We start from the raw sequence: 22,827 nt of genomic DNA on the forward strand, positions 1-22,827 counted from the left end.
CCTGATGCAACCTTCCCCAATCTGTTCAGGCTTGGGATCGGCACTGTCTTGTACAATCCCAGTGGCTGGGTATTTTACCTCATCTGCATGTCTTTGAACTGTGGGGGAAACCGGAGCATCTGGAGGAAACCTACATAGACACGGGGAGAACATGCAAACTCTGTGAGGTTCAAACCCGGAACCTTCTTGCTTTGAGGTGACCATGCTAACCACTACACCACCGTGCTGCCAAACATTGGGCAAGGGCACAAAATCAGTCTGAACAGAATAATAAAATGAACCATCGAATTGTGTCAAGTCAAAGTTCCTTCCACGCCAGGATCTGGTCTTCCCAGGCAGTCTCCTGTCCCAGTACTAACCAGCTCTTTGAGGCGCATGGGTGCAGCACCGATCTCCATTTCGATAGCTCTCAGCCTCTTGCCTATACAGCTAGGGTTACAGTGGGGGACTAGTCCTCTGGTAACAACGAGAGTTTGACTCCTTACTCGCATTTGTGTTGCAGCGTGCCTTACCAGATGGCAGTAGCCACCATTTTTATGATGGTCTTTGGTATGACCTGACCGCGAGTAGAACTCATGATCTCCCGGTCGAGAGGTGGACATGCTAACATTAGACCAGCTCGCGGTCATCGAGTTGCGTAGTGTATTTTGTGTCAGTAAATTGTTGCATTGTCTTGTGACAGCGATCCCAATAATGAGATACACATCGCAATTACGAATACATATTTATTCCTTTCTTTGACACTGCATGCCACGCACCAGAAACAGCACGTTTATTATGGTGTGACTCTGCTGGGTGTCTGGTGGACAGCAGTGAACCAGCGCTTTCACTTTACATCATTACTATATATTTACAATCGAATATCAAACTTGATATGTCACATGGTTTCTGGTTACATTTTTCACATCCACATGCGTTAGCACTTGGGAGCACATGCCATTAGGACTAATTACCATGCACCTGTTCCTGATTAGAGCACAATCACAGCGTATACATATAAGGACTCTCAGTAACACAGACTTTGCGAAGATATGCTCTGTATCCTGCGTCTGACATTACCAAGCCTTGTATTTTGTATTGCATTTCTGGCTGAACGGCTTCAAATATATAATTTATCATAACAGTAAATAAAATTGGACTTATCGCACTCCCTTGAGGAGTTCCATTCTCCCTCACACACTTTCTGGACATTACTGATTGTATTTTAACTTGAATGCTTCTACCAATTAAAAACGCCATAACCCAGTGAAATACATTTCCCCTTACTCCCATCAAATGCATCTTAATTGGAAGACTCTTTCCACAACATATATGCTTTCTCCACATGAAAGAATACAGCAACCTCAGTCTCTTTTTTTTTTTTTAAATTTGGGACTCTTTTAACATTGGGTCACTAGTGCCGCTTCCTTTTCTAAAATCACTCTAAAAATTGTCAACTTTTCCTCCTTGAAGTGCATTAACTTACCTATATGAGACATTAGTGGATTGTAATGTAATTTACTGGATTGCTTGCATCTTTCCCTGGCTTTCTAATAGGGACAATAACTGCTTCCTTCTATCCTGTTGGAATCTTTCCGTTCTCCGAAACTTTATGATATAACTTCAAAAGCTTCTGAAACCCCTCGTCGCTCGTATATTTTAACATTATATAACAAACTCCATCTTTCCCTAGAGATGAACTTGTACATTTGGCCAGTGCCTTCTTTAGTTCACTCAAGGTAACAGGGACATTATTTGTCCCCTGTGCTCTCTTTCCTCTGTGGGGCCTCTACATACTTTCTTTTTGTTTCCTCTCTAGCCTTCCTCTCTTCCTGACAGATTACAAAAACTATGCACCCTGCTAAATGTCCTCACCAATCAATTCTGTTGTCTGTCTGACAAAACTGTATAGTCCCACTCCCTCCTGACCCCTTCCATGTTCTTAAATATCCCCCATATTCTCCTGATAGGATTTGACCTTCTAATTGAATCATAATAATCCCTCCAGTATGCTCCCTTTGTTTTCCAGTTCTCCTCTCTATTGCTTGTAATCGTCTGTAGCGGAGCTCCATACTTCAGAGAATATGGTCATGCATGGATCTGATTTTTTATGCCTCTGCCACCTTAAGGTGCAGGAGGCATTATGTTTTCGGGTTGTGCGTCCGTCCGTGCGTCCCGAAACCTTGTGAACACGATATCTCAAAGGCTAATGAAAGGAATTTCACCAAACTTTCACCATTTGTGCGCTTTGGAACAAACATGAACTGATTAGATTTTGAGGTTAAAAGGCCTAAGGTCAAGGTCACTGTGAGGTCAAATGTCTGTCCGAAAACCTTGTGAACACAATACCTCCAAGGCTAATGAAAGGAATTTCACCAAACTTTCACCATTTGTGCACTTTGGGACAAAGATGAAATGATTAGATTTTGAGATCAAAAAGTCTAAGGTGAAGGTCACTGTGGGGTCAAATGTCTGTCTGAAAACCTTGTGAACACAATACCTCCAAGGCAAATGAAACGAATTTCACCAGACTTTCACCATTTGTGCATTTGGGGACAGACCTGAACTGATTAGATTTTGAGGTTAAAAGGTCACAGGTCAAGATTACTGTGAGCTCAAATGTCCATCCCCAAACTTTGTGAACACCATATCTCAAAGACTAATGAAAGGAATTTCACCAAACTTTCACCCTTTGTGCATTTTGGTACAAAGATGAACTGATTAGATTTTGAGATCAAAAGGTCTAAGGTCAAGGTCACTGTGAGGTCAAATGTCTGTCCGAAAACTTTGTGAACACAATACCTCCAAGGCAAATGAAAGGAATTTCACCAAACTTTCACCATTTGTGTGCTTTGGGACAAACATGAACTAATTAGATTTTGAGGTTAAAAGGTCACAGGTCAAGATTACTGTGAGGTCAAATGTCCATCCCCAAATCACAACTTAATAAGGCGTGTAGTCTACCAGGCGGAGGCATCCCTATCAACGCCGTTGGCGTCGAGTTCTGTCTTGTTTAAAAAATTTTTTATGGCTTTTGCAACCATACAAATGTCCGTACATGTACCACCACAGGAAACCCGATTGTAAATGCAAAGCATCTCAAACACTTGACCACCAGACAACCAAATTTGTATCTTTATTTACACAAGATAGATAGGGTTTTATCCAGTGCTTATTAATTTACTTTTTAAAAAATAACACGGGATTATTTACTAACACTGTAGCAGCCCTCGGCATTAAGAACAGCAGAGCGTCTCTGCATTTTATTCCTCTTGAACATGAGTATAGCATTGAACGCTGGATATCAAACACCATACACTGTACATGGAGCACCTTGAAATAAAGGGGGGGAAAAAGCAACATGGTTGTAAACAAATACACAACTGTGCAGAGTAATGTTTATAGACTAGGCTCTGAACATTACACACCTCGCTCTGCTCAACCAAGTGTGCAAACCTCTACAAGTTAACCAAACATGCACCATTAGCCTCTGTGCTAAGTCTCATGCTAAACCACAGTTTAACCAATGCACTGAACACAAACAAAACACAGTCAAACTTTACATTGTGCATGAATGATGTATCAGGATAACAGACAGTTGCGTACCATGCTAAACCTCTGACGGGGGCATATGGTGAATATAAACACAGCAGCAAGCGTCTGTAGTACAATCCCAATTCCAAAAAAAGTTGGGATGCTGTGTAAACTGTTAATAAAAACAGAATGTGACAATGTGCAAATCTTGGAAACCCTATATTTACTTGAAAAAAGGAAAGACAAAAAAAATCAAATGTTGAAACTGAGAAATTTTGTTGTTTTTTGAAAAATATGTGCTCAGATTGAATTTGATGTCAGCAACATCTTTCAGAAAAGTTGGGACAGGGGCATGTTTACCACTGTGTTTGCATCACCCTTACTTTTAACAATGCTCTGTAAACGTTTGGGAACTGAGGAGACCAATTGCTGTCGTTTTAAAAGAGAAATGTTGTCCCATTCTTGCCTGATATACAATTTCAGTTGCTCAACAGTTCGGGGTCTCCTTTGTTATATTTTACACTTCATAATGCACCAAATGTTGTAAATGGGAGACAGGTCTGGACTGCAGGCAGGCCAGTTTAGCACCCGGACTCTTTTATGATGGAGCCATGCAGTTCTAATATGTTTCAGAAAGCAGTTTGGCATTGTCGTGCTGAAAGAAGGAAGGCCTTCCCTGAAAATGATTTTGTCTGGATGGCAGCATATTGCTCAGAAACATGGATATATCATTCAGCATTAATGATGTCTTCCCAGATGCACCGTACAAGCTACCCATGTCATGTGCACTAATGCACCCTCATACCATCACAGATGCTGGCTTTTGAACTGTGCACTGATAAGCTGGATGGTCCCTCTCCACTTTAGCCCGGAGGAGGTGGTGTCCATGATTTCTCAAAAGAACTTCTACTTTTGATTCGTCAGACCTTGGGACAATTTTCCACTTCGCCTCAGTCCATCATAAAAGGGCTCGGGCCCAGAAAAAGTGGCAGTGTTTCTGGGTATTGTTTATATTTGGTTTTAACTTGCATTTGTGGCTGCAGTAATGAGCTGTTTTCACAGACGATGGTTTTCTGAAGTGTTCCTGAGCCCATACAGTGATTTCCAGTACAGACACGTGTCTGCTTTTAATCCAGTGTCGTCTGAGGGCCTGAAGATCACAGGCATCCAGTGTCAGTTTTCAGCCTTGTCTCTTGCATACAGAGATTTCTCCAGAATCTTTTAATGATATTATGTACCGTAGATGATGTGATCCACAAATTCTTTGCAATTTTACATTGAGGAACATTATTCTTAAATTGTTGCACTGTTTGCCCACGCAGTCTTTCACAGAGTGGTGAACCCCTCCCCATCGTTACTTCTGAGAGACTCCACCTCTCTGGGATGCTCTTTTTATACCCAATCATCTTACTAACCTGTTGCCAATTAACCAAAATTTTTTTTAGCATTACACAACTTTCAGTCTTTTGTTACCCCATCCCAACTTTTCTGAAATGTGTTGCTGGCATCAAACTCAAAATGAGCATATATTTTTCAAAGAACAAAATTTCTCAGTTTCAACATTTAATATGTTGTCTTCGTACTATTTTCAATGAAACGTAGGGTTTCCATGATTTGCAAATATTCACATTCTGTTTTGTTTTATACAGTGTCCCAACTTTTTTGGAATTGAGGTTGTATAACAAATACAGCTTCCTGGGCTGATAGTGCTGCCACACATTTTACACTCATCAGGAGCACCACTTTTAGGCAATGCCTATCTATTATTTGCCACAGTAGATCATCATGAGCTACATATTTGATTTGGCATACATTTTTTTTTTTTTTACATCAGATGCCCTTCCTGACACAACCCTCCCCAATCTAGTCAGGCTTGGGACCAGCACAAAGTATGCACTGGCTTGTGCAACCCCCGTGTCTGGGTATTTTTACATAATACAAGTGTCTTTGGATTGTAGGGTACGCCAGAGCACTTGGAGGAAACCCACACAGAAAGGCCCCCGTCAGCCATAGGATTCAAACCCAGAACCTTCTTACAGTAAGAGGACAGTGTTAACCCCAAATATTTTTTGATAACATGGTTGTCATTTTTAACAAGTATAGCAAAGCAAGAGAACAGTCACCTTATCCTGCCTTGAACTCAGGTCTATAGAGTGCCAAACCTGCACCCTGACCACAACACCAAAGAGCCAGATTCATTGGTATGGCAGTCAGAGCACATACTCAACTGTAGTAACGGGGACTCCATCACAGTAAGGCTTGAGTAATGGGTTAACTAACATCATCGCAGCAGCTCCATTTAATTAACGGTCCTGTTTTTTTCCTATGTCTCAGAAGTATTCACATTTTTGCATTGCATCAGATCCTGTTATAGTTGAAGCACCTAACTGAAGGCTGTAGAGCTCTTTTCATAGTTGAAGTGTGCTACAAGGCACCTCATCACAAAGGGCATATGGTATTGCAACTCAAATGAATCCAGAGATATGCAAAAAGCTTTTGATTAAAAATATCTTCACCAAAAACTAGGCCTTATGAATCTGCATGGCAAGCATGGATAAAGCTCCCCAAGTAATTGTTTGGAATATACACCATTTCATAGAGTGTTTATTACTACTCATACAGTATTTGGCAACCACACAGTAGTATTTTTATGACAAGGCCATATGCAGGAGGCAGAGTCTGTACAAGGCATGCCATGCACATATACCAATTTAAGAATACTTAACTATTCATAAACTGTGCATGGGATCAATTCCTGAGAAGATAAGTTTTACTCCTATAATAGGATATACTTGGTTAACAGTATTAGAAAAAACAAGCACTTCGTCCACACAGTGGAATGTGAAAGCGTGAATAGACAGTTATATTCAATCAGGCTGTCCTTCATCAGCAGTGACGAACCCCCTAGTGCTTTTCCGAGTGTAAAGTGATACGGACCCATAATGAGTCCCTGAGGCATAGATTCAGGTCTTTTTCTTCTGCTTCACTCCAGTTACTTCCTCCGGCTCCATGAGACACTGGAACCCAATTAACATACCCACGATAGAAAAACCTGGAAAGAAAAGTTAGCACACGAAGAACTGCAAGACCACCATACAGCATAGAAATAAAAGATTTGAGGTGATCTGTAAGAATTACCAATGGTACAGGTCTGCTCCCACAACTTACAGAATTAAAACAGACCTTGATTACTTAAATCAGCAACATAAGTAATCAGAGCCCATCTTTGATTACTTTTCACTGCATCTTACTTACCTGCCACAAAAAGGGGAGCTATAACTCCAATGGTAAGTTCAGCTGTTTTGTATATAAAGGCTTCAGACAGGAAGTGACCAAGAGCCAGAACAAATGTCCACAACGTGACGTGATAAAGCCTAATATGGACGGAAAGAGAAAACATGTACCGAGACCAGACAGTTAGCACATACTGCATTTTATTTAATACTTATAAAAAGGACTGAGAGGAGCCCTACGTCCTGTTCTGAATGTCCAGGACACAGGCACAGCGAACAACAGACGACAGCAAGGTCCAGATTCCAAAAGTCCTTGCTTGAAGGCCATTTACTGAAGAACAAAAAGTTACTGGTCAGCATTGGCGAATTAACTACTACTTTATCCTACATATACAGGAGTTCTCACCAAGTTCTGGTTTGCCTGTGTAAAGTTTCTCAGACAGAAAACTGTGATCATGGAAGCTGTGTATAGTGTTGCCAAGTGCGATCACAGACACCATGACAAGCCAGCTCCTTAACAAATTCAAAAAGCGACTCATGGTTTTTGAATTCCACCACAGACCAGTACACACCTGTAGAAGCACAGCAAAATACATGGGTAGGGAATGTGCCGTTATGCAGAAATTTAAAAAAAAAAAACCAAAACACAACTACCTAATGACAGGGTGGTGCAAGTTACCACCTTGAAGTTGATTGCTTTCCCCAAGACAACATGTCCTTGGATGTTTTATTCATCTTGTACCACAATCTGCCAACAATTAGTTTATATTAAAAGAGCAATGTTGCCATATTTGTTTACACTCAGGGTTGGGTAGTCACTGATTACATGTCATCAGGGTTATGTAATCAGATTACACAAAACAAATACAGTAACTAGTCATCCCAGATTACATGGGGGGAGATTTACAATCAGTTTCTAGTTACATTACTGTTTTTAAATCACTGGCAATCAAGTAAACTATGGCAATTTTAAAAGTTATGAAAAAATTGACAGCATTGGTTATTAACTCATGAAACACAGGCTTCATTTTATTATTTTTAAGACAAGTGCTCCACTTTGTGGTGGGGAAAAGAAAAAGGTGTTGCGTCAAGATGGAAAGTTCCAGCAGTTCTTTCCAAATGGCCTTCCATTTTTGGCAATAATCACAAAAGAAACCTCTACAGGTGTACCGTATTGCCAGCATATTGTGCCAGGGTAATTTTATTGACAATCTAAATGCCGAGTGTGTTCTACTGTACATCAAAGTAATTTACCCTGCTCAGGTTTCCGGCCTTGTTCATGCTGACTTAACCAATTACTTGATAATGGAGTTCAAGTTCCTTTATTTACAGCTTGAGTATTAGTATAAACTTCTCCATGTGGCCTTTGAGTAAAAGCAGCAGCAACAAAAGCCTTACAAAAGAAACAGCATCCCACATGTTGTAGAAGACAATATAGCTGGAGTTCGTACCAGTACTTAGGTGGGTTTCCCAAAAGCCTCTTAAGGCTAAAGGGGTGTGTCTAACTACTTAAGAACCATCATTAAGCTAATATGGTTTTCCTGAACAGGATTGCAGTCATGGGTAGCATGGTGGTGTAGTGGTTAGCGCTGTCGCCTCACAGCAAGAAGGTCCGGGTTTGAGCCCCGGGGCCGGTGAGGGCCTTTCTGTGGGGAGTTTACATGTTCTCCCCGTGTCCACGTGGGTTTCCTCCGGGTGCTCCGGTTTCCCCCACAGTCCAAAGACATGCAGGTTAGGTTAACTGGTGACTCTAAATTGGCCGTAGGTGTGAATGTGAATGGTTGTCTGTGTCTATGTGTCAGCCCTGTGATGACCTGGCGACTTGTCCAGGGTGTACCCCGCCTTTCGCCCGTAGTCAGCTGGGATATGCTCCAGCTTGCCTGCGACCCTGTAGAACAGGATAAAGCGGCTAGAGATGATAGGAGATGAGATTGCAGCCATAGTAGGACTTTAGTTTCAGGGTTAGAAATTAACTTTGGACTCCACCTGCCACACTAGCAGGTGGATAAAGTCTATGAGCCACTTAAATAAAAATAAATAAAACCCCACCCCAGGCACTTTGTATTAATGGCAAGTGTAACTGCATGTGATAAGTGACGTAAGCGGTAATTAGACTATTTTATTTCACAAATTAAAAATTGAACCTCAAGGAAGAGACTTTAACCAGTGTTGCATATGTGATGGAATTAAGCATGACCTTGTACCAATACCTTTAGCAACCACTCATGCTTATAATCGAGGACACGCATTGCAAAGACACTCTTAGCAGAGTTGCTTTTAAGATCCCTCACAAGTGAGGTCAGGAAAACCACATACAGAGACAAGGTTTGTTGCTTAACAGTTTCGTCAAACTTGCTCTTTAGCCTCAAATTGCAACATTGGGAAACCCACCCCTGTTTTGTAAGGGTATTTTGATTTGACCAACTGTATGCTGGATATACAAAATGCATTTTGTTGAAACTGAAAACGTTATGTTTTGGGGAGGGAGCTTGTAGAACTCAAGTTTATGACTTGGTACAGGATTTAGTTAAAAGCTAGATGGCCTTTCGATTTCATAAAAGTCAGTGAAAATTTAGTTCACCCTGAAACTTGGTTAGTGATTTTTTGTAATAGCATTTATAGAATTAAAAAAAAGCCACCATTCTGTGGCTGTAAAGTTATTTAATTTGAGGGGATTCCCTAGCAAATAGTGTGCATGAAGTCATTCGCATCATGCAGTCAAGCAGACAGAGGAAGTCCATGTGCACACACTTGCCCAAAATCATCACCACCTTCATCTTTAGGGTTTTACAGCAACTGGCATCCAGTGCTGCATTACTGCCATCTACAGGTTAACATTGACCATCCACTGAGTTACATCACTGTCACTAAACAAACAGTTGATCACACAGATGCTCGCTAACCACCGATATTTATTAGCTTGGTCCTGTGTTTTCTTTCCTTCACAACATGACATCTTCTCATTTTCCATTACTGTAGTCAGTCAGTCTCATGTTCAGTCACACAGTCACATTCACCATTGTTCTTTCCTGTTTCAAGTTTGTATCCCATAATGCCTTGCATGAACAGGGAAAGCCCACCACATGATGCATAACATAGTATCTTTAATTGGGTCATGGTGAAGCAGGAAAAAATATTTAGGGCCGGATGGCCCCAAATTCATTAATTCTATTAACCCCCCCCCCCCATTAAAATTGGAAGTCTGTGACTGAAATTCAGTAGCTTTCAGTCCACTAAAAAAAGTCAGGGAAAGTTTTTAAAATGACCTGAACTTGAAATCTGAAAGGCAGTCTACCTTTACAGGGTCTCTGCACATTTCTGACCAGCAAAAATAATACTTTTTAAGACCATTTTAAGACCACTGAGTATAAAAAATAAGACCACTACCGCGGAACAAATACGTACAGTAAAAAAAAAAAAAAAGCACACTCTAGGTTAAGTTCAAAGCATTTTTTTTTATAAAAAATGTGCATCTTCAGTTTACAAAACAGAACATTAGCTGCCTTCTCGATATTTTAATAGTAGGGTACTGCTGTAAACAAACAGTGAGGAAACAAATTGATCTTCAGTTAACAAAACAGAACATTAACTGCTTTCTCAATATTTTAATAGTAGGCTACTGCCATGAACAAACAGTGAGGAAGCAAGGAAGTTTGACTACTGATCGAACTGCCTCTGGGGACTGTTGTTGCCCGACTAGCAGCATAGCGCATATGCTTTTCCCCTTTCGAGTGAGCGTCAAGGGCTTTACAGCCCATTGTTGTTAACTTGATGTCTTTCCGACATACCTTACATCTTGCTTCATATTCTGAAGTTGCTGTTGTTAGCCAACTTTTGTATTTTGGCTCCTCAAGCCACTTGTTACTAAACTTACACTTCCCCATCTCTGTTCATGTTCAAGTTCAACCACTTCTTCCTCGTCTGCTCTACTCTCAATGGTTCTACTACCAGTGTTGGGCACGTTACTTTCAAAAAGTAATTAGTTATAGTTACTAGTTACTTTTCCCAAAAAGTAACTGAGTTAGTAACAGAGTTACTTTGTCATAAAAGTAACTAATTACCAGAGAAAGTAATTATTCCGTTACATTTTGTTACCCCCCCAAAAAAAAATCAAATTCAATTAGTGTAATCATAATAAAAGTGAATGTTAAATGTGTTTAATGACTGAAATGGACACTTAACAGAACCAATTAGTAACGTTATCTACACTATATTAATAGTTTTGTGGGACAATGTGAGATAAGACATCTATCAAATGTAATATATTTTTGTAGTTATTAAAATTATGTTACTAATTACTGGCCACTGACGAGGACAAACGCTTTGTTCCTCGACATAATGTGCATTGCACGTAAACACTCTTGCCTTTTATTTCAAGTAATGAAAAGTAATGGCTGTATTTCCAGTGTGAAAGCGCAGTGCTGGGCTGACCGCTCGCCATCGCTGTGGCTTCCGATTGAAAGAGCGCGCAGTAGTGCAGTAGGCGTGGCCTACCTACGTATGTTGTCCAAATCTACTCTGATTGGCTTACTGTGCCGTTGTCTCGTGTCTCCCCGCCCCACACGAAAGCAGAGTAAAGAAAGGCTGAACGAGCAGCGTGCCAGATGAGAACAGCTTTAATAAAGTAACGCATAGTATTTTATTGTAAGTAACGGGAACGGCGTTATAACGATGTAAAAAGTAATTAGTTAGATTACTCGTTACTAAAAAAAAAAAAAGTAACGCCGTTAGTAACGCCGTTTATTTCTAACGCCGTTATTCCCATCACTGTCTACTACATGGATAAAAGAACACACTGCCCCCTGTGGCGTGGTTCCTGCGCTATTAGAACTAGTGCTAGACACAACGGCTCTTGTGCTACTTGTTCAGCATCTTGATAACAAACGACGCTGGTTGAATAAATAACGTTAGCGCGGAAAAAAAATCCAGACATATGTTTTTTTTTTTTTTTCCATTTACTGTAGGCTACCCGGATGAAATTTAATACCTCCCATGTGAAATTTAATACCATAGCTCAAAAAATAGCGAAATATAATGCTTTTTAAGACCTTAAAAAACACATATTAAAAATAAGACTTTTTAAGACTTTTTAAGGATCCGCGGAGACCCTGCTTTAAAAGGCACAATATTTGCTTTGTTTACAATTCTTGAAGTAACTGAGTATTTCAGATTAGATTACTTTTGTAACCCAATGGATAATGTTATCAATTACAAATGAACACAAATATCTGGTCAGTAACCGACTAGATTTCTTAGTAATCTGACCCAACCAGGAGTAGATCTTAACTCATGGAATGCCAATGAACTCAGTTCCTGTTATCACTCGTGTTATAGCAGCTATAAACAGTCGGTCAGTCATACCACCATCATCAGCCTCTCCTCTCCCAAAAACAAGTCATGTGGCAGAGTTAGGACACATCATTTGGCAGATACAGTACATGCGTGTTCATATGGTTCTTGCCCTCTTCTCACATTCTCAAGGAGAGAAGACAAGACATGAGAAAGGGAAGCATGGAAATGAAACTGGAAAGTGAAATTTTGAAAATCCAAGAGAAATGTAGCTCATCTTACACACCCAAGAGAAATGTAGCTCATCTTACACACCCAATACCCAAAAGTGCACTTTGCTGTATGTAAGGAACAGGAAGCAGGACACCACTTCAGACACCGTGGCATGCAAAAGTTTGGGCACCCTTACTGAAAATGTCTGTTACTGTGAACAGTTAAGTGAGCAGAAGATGAACTGATCATCAAAAGGTATAAAGGTAAAAGACAACATTTCTTTTCAGCATTTTCTGCAAGACTTGTATATTATTTTTGCTTTGTACAATGAGTGGGGGAGCGAAAGTTTGGGCACCCCAATACATTTGAGTTCTCAGGTAACTTTTACCAAGGTTCCAGACCTTAATTAGCTTATTGAGCTGTGGCTTATTCAAATTCTTCGTTAGGAAATGTCAGATGATGCAGATTTCAAAGCTGTATAAATTCTCTAACTCCTCAAACTTGTCCCTAAAATCAACAGCCATGGGCTCCTCTAAGCAACTCCCTCGCATTCTGAATAATAAAATAATTGATGCTCACAAAGCAGGAGAAGGCTACAAGAACGTAGCCAAGTGTTTTCAGGTAGCCGTTTTCTCAGATCTTAATGTTAAGAAATGGCAGTTAACAGAAACAATGGCGATCAAGGTGAGGTCCGGAAGATGGAGAAAACTGTCTGAAAGAACTGCTCGTTGGATTGCTAGAAAGGCAAATAAAAACCCCTGTTTGACTGCAAAAGACCTTCAGAAAGATTTAGCAGACCCTGGAGTGGTGGTGCACTGTTCTATGCAGTGACACCTGAACAAATGACCTTCATGAGAGAGTCATCAGAAGAAAACCTTTCCTGCATCATAGCCACAAAATTCAGCGTCTGAAGTTTGCAAATGAACATCTAAATAAGCCTGATGCATTTTGGAAACAAGTCCTGTGGACTGATGAAATCAAAATAGAACTTTTTGGCCACAATGTGCAAAGGTATGTTTGGAGAGGAAAAAAAAAAAAAAAAAAGTGCCAAATTCCAGGAAAAGAACACCTCTCCAACTCTGAAGCATGGGTGTGGATTAATCATGTTTTGGGGTTGTGTTGCAGCCAGTGGCACAGGACACATTTCACTGGTCGAGGGAAGCATGGATTTGAATAAATACCAGCCAACATCACACCATCTGTAAAAAAAAAAGTTAAAAAAAAAAAAAGGATGGGTCCTACAATAAGACAATGATCCAAAACACACCTCAAAATCTACAATGGAATACCTCAAGGCACAAGCTGAAGGTTTTGCCCTGGCCCTCACAGTCCCTGACCTAAACATCATTGAAAGTCTGTGGATAGATCTCAAAAGAGCAGTGCATGCAAGACAGCCCAAGAAACTTGTAGAACTGGAAGCCTTTTGCAAGGATGAATGTGTGAAAATCCCCCAGGGAAGAACAGATTATTATCTGGCTACAAAAAGTGTTTACAAGCTGTGATACTTGCCAAAGGGGGTGTTACTAAGTACTGACCATGTCAGGTGCCCAAACTTTTACCTCAGGTCCTTTTCATTTTTTTGGTATTTTACACCTGTGATAGAAATAATGTAATATTGCATAAAATGCTGAAAAGAAACATCATCTTTACCGTTACCCCTTTTGGTGATCAGTTCATCTTCTGCTCACTTAACTATTCACAGTATGCATAGAACAGTTCACCACCACTCCAGGGTCTACCAAATCTTTCTGAAGGTCTTTTGCAGTCAAACAGGGGTTTTTATTTGCCTTTCTAGCAATCCAACAAGCAGTTCTTTCAGAAAGTTTTTCATCTTCCAGACCTCACCTTGATCTCCACTGTTTCTCATCTCATTCTCATTATCTCTAGCCGCTTTATCCTTCTACAGGGTCGCAGGCAAGCTGGAGCCTATCCCAGCTGACTACAGGCGAAAGGCGGGGTACACCCTGGACAAGTCGCCAGGTCATCACAGGGCTGACACATAGACACAGACAACCATTTGCACTCACATTCACACCTACGGTCAATTTAGAAATCACCAGTTAACCTAACGTGCATGTCTTTGGACTGTGGGGGAAGCCAGAGCACCCGGAGAAAACCCACGCGGACACGGGGAGAACATGCAAACTCCACACAGAAAGGCCCTCGCCGGCCACGGGGCTCGAACCCGGACCTTCTCGCTGTGAGGCGACAGCGCTAACCACTACACCACCGTGCCACCTCCACTGTTTCTGTTAACTGCCATTTCTTAATAACATTACAATCTGAGGAAACAGCTACCTGAAAACACTTTGCTACATTCTTGTAGCCTTCTCCTGCTTTGTGAGCATCAATTATTTTATTATTCAGAATGCGAGGGAGTTGCTTAGAGGAGCCCATGGCTGTTGATTTGAGGAGTCAGAGAATTTATACAGCTTTGAAATCTGCATCATCTGACCTTTCCTAATGAATTTGAATAAGCCACAGCTCAATAAGCTAATTAAGGTCTGGAACCTTGGTAAAAGTTACCTGAGAACTCAAATGTATTGGGGTGCCCAAACTTTCACATGGTGTTCCTTTTTCTTCCCCCCACTCTCAAATTGTCTCATCTCATTATCTCTAGCCGCTTTATCCTGTTCTACAGGGTCGTAGGCAAGCTGGAGCCTATCCCAGCTGACTACGGGCGAAAGGCGGGGTACACCCTGGACAAGTCGCCAGGTCATCACAGGGCTGACACATAGACACAGACAACCATTCACACCTACGGTCAATTTAGAGTCACCAGTTAACCTAACCTGCATATCTTTGGACTGTGGGGGAAGCCAGAGCACCCGGAGGAAACCCACGCGGACACGGGGAGAACATGCAAACTCCACACAGAAAGGCCCTCGCCGGCCACGGGACTCGAACCCGGACCTTCTTGCTGTGAGGCGACAGTGCTAACCACTACACCACCGTGCCACCCCTCTCAAATTGTAAAAAGCAAAAATTATACACAAGTCTTGCAGAAAATGCTGAAAAAAAAAAAAAAGTTGTCTTTACCTGTATACCTTTTGGTGATCAGTTCATCTTCTGCTCACTTAACTATTCACAGTAACACATTCAGTAAGGGGCGGCACGGTGGTGTAGTGGTTAGCGCTGTCGCCTCACAGCAAGAAGGTCCTGGGTTCGAGCCCCGGGGCCGGCCTTTCTGTGTGGAGTTTGCATGTTCTCCCCGTGTCCGCGTGGGTTTCCTCCGGGTGCTCCGGTTTCCCCCACAGTCCAAAGACATGCAGGTTAGGTTAACTGGTGACTCTAAATTGACCGTAGGTGTGAATGTGAATGGTTGTCTGTGTCTATGTGTCAGCCCTGTGATGACCTGGCGACTTGTCCAGAGTGTACCCCGCCTTTCGCCCGTAGTCAGCTGGGATAGGCTCCAGCTTGCCTGCGACCCTGTAGAAGGATAAAGCAGCTAGAGATAATGAGATGAATGAGACATTCAGTAAGGGTGCCCAAACTTTTGCATGCCACTGTATTAAATAATCCCACACCCCATCCCATGCTAAAACCACTATAAAAAAAAAAAACACTAAATAAAGAGAATGACAAAGTGCTAAATATTAAACCAAGGTGGTGAATTAGTTATTTCTTAATAGAATTAAAAGCATATCCACAGCTACTAGATATTATTATTCAGCATCCATGTGGAATTTCTGCAAAAAAGGTCGTGTGTTAATAAATACAAGGTGACTAAAATACTCCAAAACAACTATACTACTTCCTAATGTCATTTTTAGTTATTTCACTAGCTCATTAGGTTTACTTCATAATTGATAAATAACCTAGTAAACACTTGAATTAAGTATCCTCACCTTGGTAGAGTGCCCTAACACTTCTGTATCAGCTTTAACTTACTACAACTGCTGGAATCATAAACACCTCTATGGTATATGTACAATAAAGTCCCTCAGATAATCAGCGAGGTGACAAAACAACAACCAATTGCAGCTTTCGGCTGATTATCGGATCACCACGGGATTGGACCGTTTAAAAACACGTGGTTTAAGGCCCGCCCAAGTTTAACTTTATCTCACCAATTACTAACGGCCTACATGATCACCTGACAGCTTAGTTCACGCCCACAATGTGAATGGACTGGGAAGAAACAGTGTGTGTCAAAATAAGTCTGCAGCTGTGGTGTGTTTAGAAGCTGGTGCACTGTTTAGTCTGGGAGTGTGTAGTATGGACCTGTCTGTCCATCTGAGATTAAGTTTATAACTTTATTATTCTGTTCATTCAGTTGTGTCATGTTTTTAAGCGGCTAATAGCGTTTATAAGTTTACAATCTCCTCCTGCCTTGGTATATGTAGTGACTGAGGACAAAAATAAAAATACTTATTTATTCTCTCTCTCTCTCTCTCACACACACACACACACAAAACTAACATTTCAAATAAAGTTTAAAGGTAGACCGCCTTTCAGACTTTTCAAGTGGTGCTTGAAAGTTTGTGAATTTTCTATATTTCTGCATAAATGACCTTAAAACATGATCAGATTTTCACACAAGTCCTAAAAGTAGATAAAGAGAACCCAGTTAAACAAATAAAACAAAAATATTATACTTGGTCATTTATTTATTGAGGAAAATGATCCAATATTACATATCTGAGTGGTAAAAGGATGTGAACCTTTGTTTTCAGTATCTGGTGTGACCCCCTTGTGCAGCAATAACTGCAACTAAACGTTTCCGGTAACTGTTGATCAGTCCTGCACACCGGCTTGGGGGAATTTTAGCCCATTCCTCCGTACAGAACAGCTTCAACTCTGGGATGTTGGTGGGTTTCCTCACATGAACTGCTCACTTCAGGTCCTTCCATAACATTTCGATTGGATTAAGGTCAGGACTTTGACTTGGCCATTCCAAAACATTAACTTTATTCTTCTTTAACCATTCTTTGGTAGAACGACTTGTGTGCTCAGGGTCGTTGTCTTGCTGCATGACCCACCTTCTCTTGAGATTCAGTTCATGGACAGATGTCCTGACATTTTCCTTTAGAATTCGCTGGTATAATTCAGAATTCATTGTTCCATCAATGATGGCAAGCCGTCCTGGCCCAGATGCAGCAAAACAGGCCCAAACCATGATACTACCACCACCATGTTTCACAGATGGGATAAGGTTCTTATGCTGGAATGCAATGTTTTCCTTTCTCCAAACATAATGCTTCTCATTTAAACCAAAAAATTCTATTTTGGTCTCATCCGTCCACAAAACATTTTTCCGATAGTCTTCTGGCTTGTCCACGTGATCTTTAGCAAACTGCAGATGAGCAGCAATGTTCTTTTTGGAGAGCACTGGCTTTTTCCTTGTAACCCTGCCATGCACACCAGTGTTGTTCAGTGTTCTCCTGATGGTGGACTCATGAACATTAACATTAGCCAATGTGAGAGAGGCCTTCAGTTGCTTAGAAGTTACCCTGGGGTCCTTTGTGACCTTGCCGACTATTACATGCCTTGCTCTTGGAGTGATCTTTGTTGGTCGACCACTCCTGGCGAGGGTAACAACGGTCGTGAATTTCCTCCATTTGTACACAGTCTGTCTGACTGTGGATTGGTGGAGTCCAAACTCTTTAGAGATGGTTTTGTAACCTTTTCCAGCCTGTTGAGCATCAACACCGCTTTTTCTGAGGTCCTCAGAAATTTCCTTTGTTCGTGCTATGATACACTTCCACAAACGTGTCGTGAAGATCAGACTTTGATAGATCCCCGTTCTTTAAATAAAACAGGGTGCCCACTCACACCTGATTGCCATCCCATTGATTGAAAACACCTGACTCTAATTTCATCTTCAAATTAACTGCTAATCCTAGAGGTTCACATACTTTTGCCCCTCACAGATATGTAATATTGGATCATTTTCCTCAATAAATAAATGACCAAGTATAATATTTTTGTCTCATTTGTTTAACTGGGTTCTCTTTATCTACTTTTAGGACTTATGTGAAAATCTGATGATGTTTTAGGTCATATTTATGCAGAAATATAGAAAATTCTAAAGGGTTCATAAACTTTCAAGCACCACTGTAGGTCATAAAAAGAATTTTCCCTGACACCCAATTATTTTTGTTTAGTGCACCGAAAGCTACTGAATTCGAATCAAAGACTTCCAATTTTATTAGGTTTTTTAAAATAGAACAATTTATGAATTTAGGGCCATGTGGCCCTAAATTCATACGGTACAGAAAGCGAGAAGAAAAGACGTTATGTTGCGAAGGAAAGGATACGCAGAACCAAACTAATAAATATTGGCGGTCAGCGAGCACCTCGGTGCGATCAGCTGTTCGTTTAACAACAAAATGATGTAACTGTCAGTGCACGGTCAAAGGTAAACCCGTGCATGTGCACACGGATTTCCTCTGTCTGCTTGACTGTGTGAACAAGCGATTTCATGCACATTATTTGCCTGGGAATCCCTTCAAATTAAATAACTTCCCAGCCACAGAATGGCCTGATATTTTGTGAGATATTACAGAAATAAACCTATATCACAATGACCAAATTTCAGAGGGACCTAAATTTCACTGATTTTATGAAATCGAAAGGTGGTCTAGCTTTAATAAGTGCATTGTTTGCAATATATTATGTCTTTCATAAAATTCATTATATTCATTAATATATGAAATGTAATAATTGTTTATTATTATTATCTCATTCATCTCATCTCATTATCTCTAGCCGCTTTATCCTTCTACAGGGTCGCAGGCAAGCTGGAGCCTATCCCAGCTGACTACGGGCAAAAGGCGGGGTACACCCTGGACAAGTCGCCAGGTCATCACAGGGCTGACACATAGACACAGACAACCATTCACACTCACATTCACACCTACGGTCAATTTAGAGTCACCAGTTAACCTAACCTGCATGTCTTTGGACTGTGGGGGAAACCGGAGCACCCGGAGGAAACCCACGCGGACACGGGGAGAACATGCAAACTCCGCACAGAAAGGCCCTCGCCGGCCCCAGGGCTCGAACCCAGGACCTTCTTGCTGTGAGGCGACAGCGCTAACCACTACACCACCGTGCCGCCTATTATTATTATTATTATTAACAACAACAACAATAATAATAATAAAAAACAACTATATTAGGCACAGGGTTTCAAAAGCTGACACTTATTTACATGAAAGCTGTGCATAATATAAAAATAAATTGATGGCAAATATATAACAAATATAATAAAATATAATAATGTGAATAAAAATATTAAAACTTATCATGATTTGTATTGACAATTGATACTTTAAGAAATAGTGTGAAAATTATAATAATTTAGAGGTTTGAGTAAACAATTCAGAGTTAATCTAGAAGATTTTTAGTTATATACATAACCAGTACTTTGAGCAAAATGATTTAACACACTGAGAGTTTTTAACTCTAGAATTCAGAATGTTGAATAATTTAGCAGCAGAATAATTTGTTGTGTAGGGATACTGGTTAGCACTGTTGCCTCATAGCAAGAAGGTTCTGGGTTCGAACCTCACAGCCGACGGGGGCCTTTCTGTATGGAGTTTGCATGTTCTCCCTGTGCCTGCATGGGTTTCCTATGGGTGCTCCGGTTTCCTCCCACAGTCCACAGTCTAAAACATGTGGATGAGGTCAACTGGCTACTCTAAGTTGCCCATAGGTGTGAATGTGAGTGTGAATGGTCGTGTGTTTCTGTGTTAGGCCTGCGATAGATTGGCGACCTGCCCAGGGTGTACCCTGCCTCTCACCCGAAGTCAGCTGGGATTGACTCCAGGTTTCTCCAAGATCCTAATGGATAAACTGTATAGATAATGATGGATGTATGAATGTTTGTTGTGCAGTTTGGAAATCAGAAACACCGAAAGGTGAAACATTTATTGGCCCAAGAAGAATGAACTCTAAAACATTTAAGAAAATGTGAAATACACTGGAGTGTTGTAACCTAAAAAAAATTCCTTGCATATGGTATGCTGTTTCTGAATAATATACAACTAGTTCCTATTTATTAGACATCCATAACTTATAGCTACACTCACTGGCCATTTTATGAGGTACTTTCTGTAAAGATACATGTTGTAGTTTCATAATTATCTGTTGATCTATACTATCTGTTGATCTGAATAATTCAGCAGCCCATGTTCTTGATGGCATCCATCACTGGAAAGGAAGGGTGTGCATGTGTGTGTTCACTGCGTCAGATGGGTTAAAATGCAGAGGAGGAATTTCATTGTGCTTGAGTGTACGTATGATAAATAAAGGATTCTTGGCTTCTTGGTTCTTCTCTTCTTGAGCAAGGCACCTAACCCCCAACTGCTCCCCAGGCTGCTCTGGATAAGAGCGTCTGCTAAATATCATGTAATGTAGTGGTTCATTCTCAGTACAGCATGTTTGGTGCACTCTTAAAAGCATATCCAGTAGTACTGGAGTTGGCCCACCTTGCTAAGACTCTTTTGATTGGTTGGCAGACTCATTTCAATTGCAGTGTTTAAAATTCAATCAAAGCTGCTATGCATTATTCACTCATACCACTGCCTTAATCTTTAAGAATAAGCTTTTATTTATCACATACACACTCAAATTCATTCTCTGCTTTGAACTTGGAGGGAAACCAGAGTAAACTCCACACAGAAAATTCCCCATCAGCCGCTGGGCTCAAACCCAGAACCTTCTTGCTGTGAGGAGACAGTGCTAACCATTCCCCCACTGTCCCATCCTAGTCAGTACTAGGCTTATGGTGGTAGCTTTACATTGATAGATGGAGTTGAGATAACTGGAGAACAAATGAGTGTATCTCAAAGTTCTTCTTGCACCATTCATGGTGCATTAAATTCATTCTCTGCTTTGAACTTTGAGGGAAACCAGAGCAAACCCAAACAGACAACATGCAAACTCCACACAGAAAGGTCCCCAACAGCCACTGGGCTCAAACCCAGAACCTTCTTGCTGTGAGGAGACAGTGCTAACCAATCTACCACTGTGCCATCCTAGTCAGTACTTGGTCTATGGTGGTAGTTCTATATTGATAGATGGAGTTGCGATAACTTTAGAACAAATAAATGTATCTCAAAGTCCTTCCCGCACCAGTAATGGTGCATTAAATTCATTCTCCGCTTGGAACTTTGAGGGAAACCAGAGCAAACCCAAACAGACAACATACAAATTCCACACAGAAAGGTTCCCATCAACCACTGGGTTCAAACCCAGAACCTTCTTGCTGTGAGGAGACAGTGCTAACCAATCCACCACTGCGCCATCATAGTCAGTACTAGGCTTATGGTGGTAGCTTTACATTGATAGATGGAGTTGAGGTGACTGGAGAACAAATGAGTATATCTCAAAGTCCTTCTTGCACCATTCATAGTGCATTAAATTCTTTCTCTGCTTTGAACTTTGAGGGAAACCAGAGCAAACCAAACAGACAACATGCAAACTCCACACAGAAAGGTCTCCAACAGCCGCTGGGCTCAAACCCAGAACCTTCTTGCTGTGAGGAGACAGTGCTAACCAATCCACCACTGCGCCATCCTAGTCAGTACTAGGCTTATGGTGGTAGCTTTACATTGATAGATGGAGTTGAGGTGACTGGAGAACAAATGAGTGTATCTCAAAGTCCTTCTTGCACCATTCAAAATGCATTAAATTCATTCTCTGCTTTGAACTTTGAGGGAAACCAGAGCAAACCAAACAGACAACATGCAAACTCCACACAGAAAGGTCTCCAACAGCCGCTCGCTGGGCTTAAACGCAGAACCTTCTTGCTGTGAGGAGACAGTGCTAACCAATCCACCACTGCGCCATCCTAGTCAGTACTAGGCTTATGGTGGTAGCTTTACATTGATAGATGGAGTTGAGGTGACTGGAGAACAAATGAGTATATCTCAAAGTCCTTCTTGCACCATTCATAGTGCATTAAATTCTTTCTCTGCTTTGAACTTTGAGGGAAACCAGAGCAAACCAAACAGACAACATGCAAACTCCACACAGAAAGGTCTCCAACAGCCGCTGGGCTCAAACCCAGAACCTTCTTGCTGTGAGGAGACAGTGCTAACCAATCCACCACTGCGCCATCCTAGTCAGTACTAGGCTTATGGTGGTAGCTTTACATTGATAGATGGAGTTGAGGTGACTGGAGAACAAATGAGTGTATCTCAAAGTCCTTCTTGCACCATTCAAAATGCATTAAATTCATTCTCTGCTTTGAACTTTGAGGGAAACCAGAGCAAACCAAACAGACAACATGCAAACTCCACACAGAAAGGTCTCCAACAGCCGCTCGCTGGGCTTAAACGCAGAACCTTCTTGCTGTGAGGAGACAGTGCTAACCAATCCACCACTGCGCCATCCTAGTCAGTACTAGGCTTATGGTGGTAGCTTTACACTGATAGATGGAGTTGAGGTGACTGGAGAACAAATGAGTATATCTCAAAGTCCTTCTTGCACCATTCATAGTGCATTAAATTCTTTCTCTGCTTTGAACTTTGAGGGAAACCAGAGCAAACCCAAACAGACAACATGCAAACTCCACACAGAAAGGTCTCCAACAGCCGCTGGGCTCAAACCCAGAACCTTCTTGCTGTGA

General features: G+C 41.2%; 1 protein-coding gene across 2 annotated transcripts; it reads right to left on the reverse strand.

Moving 5' to 3' along the window:
- Positions 1–5,169: 5,169 nt before the first annotated feature.
- erg28 (ergosterol biosynthesis 28 homolog) lies at positions 5,170–16,186 on the reverse strand. 2 transcript variants are annotated; one of them, XM_060933158.1, is made up of 5 exons: positions 16,097–16,186; positions 7,153–7,318; positions 6,987–7,077; positions 6,769–6,887; positions 5,170–6,565 (listed from the first exon to the last, which is right to left on the reverse strand). In XM_060933158.1, the coding sequence occupies exons 2-5, from the start codon at positions 7,283–7,285 to the stop codon at positions 6,477–6,479; spliced, it is 432 nt and encodes a 143-aa protein (XP_060789141.1). In that variant the 5' UTR covers positions 7,286–7,318; positions 16,097–16,186; the 3' UTR covers positions 5,170–6,476. The 2 variants fall into 2 exon arrangements, with proteins under 2 accessions (XP_060789141.1, XP_060789140.1); XM_060933157.1 differs by lacking the exon at positions 16,097–16,186 and having other exon boundaries at positions 7,153–7,602.
- Positions 16,187–22,827: the final 6,641 nt, after the last annotated feature.

This window comes from Neoarius graeffei, chromosome 11, assembly GCF_027579695.1.
Source record: "Neoarius graeffei isolate fNeoGra1 chromosome 11, fNeoGra1.pri, whole genome shotgun sequence".
NCBI lineage: Eukaryota > Metazoa > Chordata > Actinopteri > Siluriformes > Ariidae > Neoarius > Neoarius graeffei.

What these genes read in the sequence shown, in the direction of transcription:
- erg28 (XM_060933157.1), bottom strand. Translation starts at nt 7,342, where the DNA reads ATGTATTTTGCTGTGCTTCTACAGGTGTGTACTGGTCTGTGGTGGAAT. An exon ending in CACAGGCAAACCAGAACTTG is followed by an intron (nt 7,078 to 7,152) that starts GTGAGAACTCCT and finishes TTTGTTCTTCAG; the next exon opens with TAAATGGCCTTCAAGCAAGG. An exon ending in CTGGACATTCAGAACAGGAC is followed by an intron (nt 6,888 to 6,986) that starts GTAGGGCTCCTC and finishes CGTCCATATTAG; the next exon opens with GCTTTATCACGTCACGTTGT.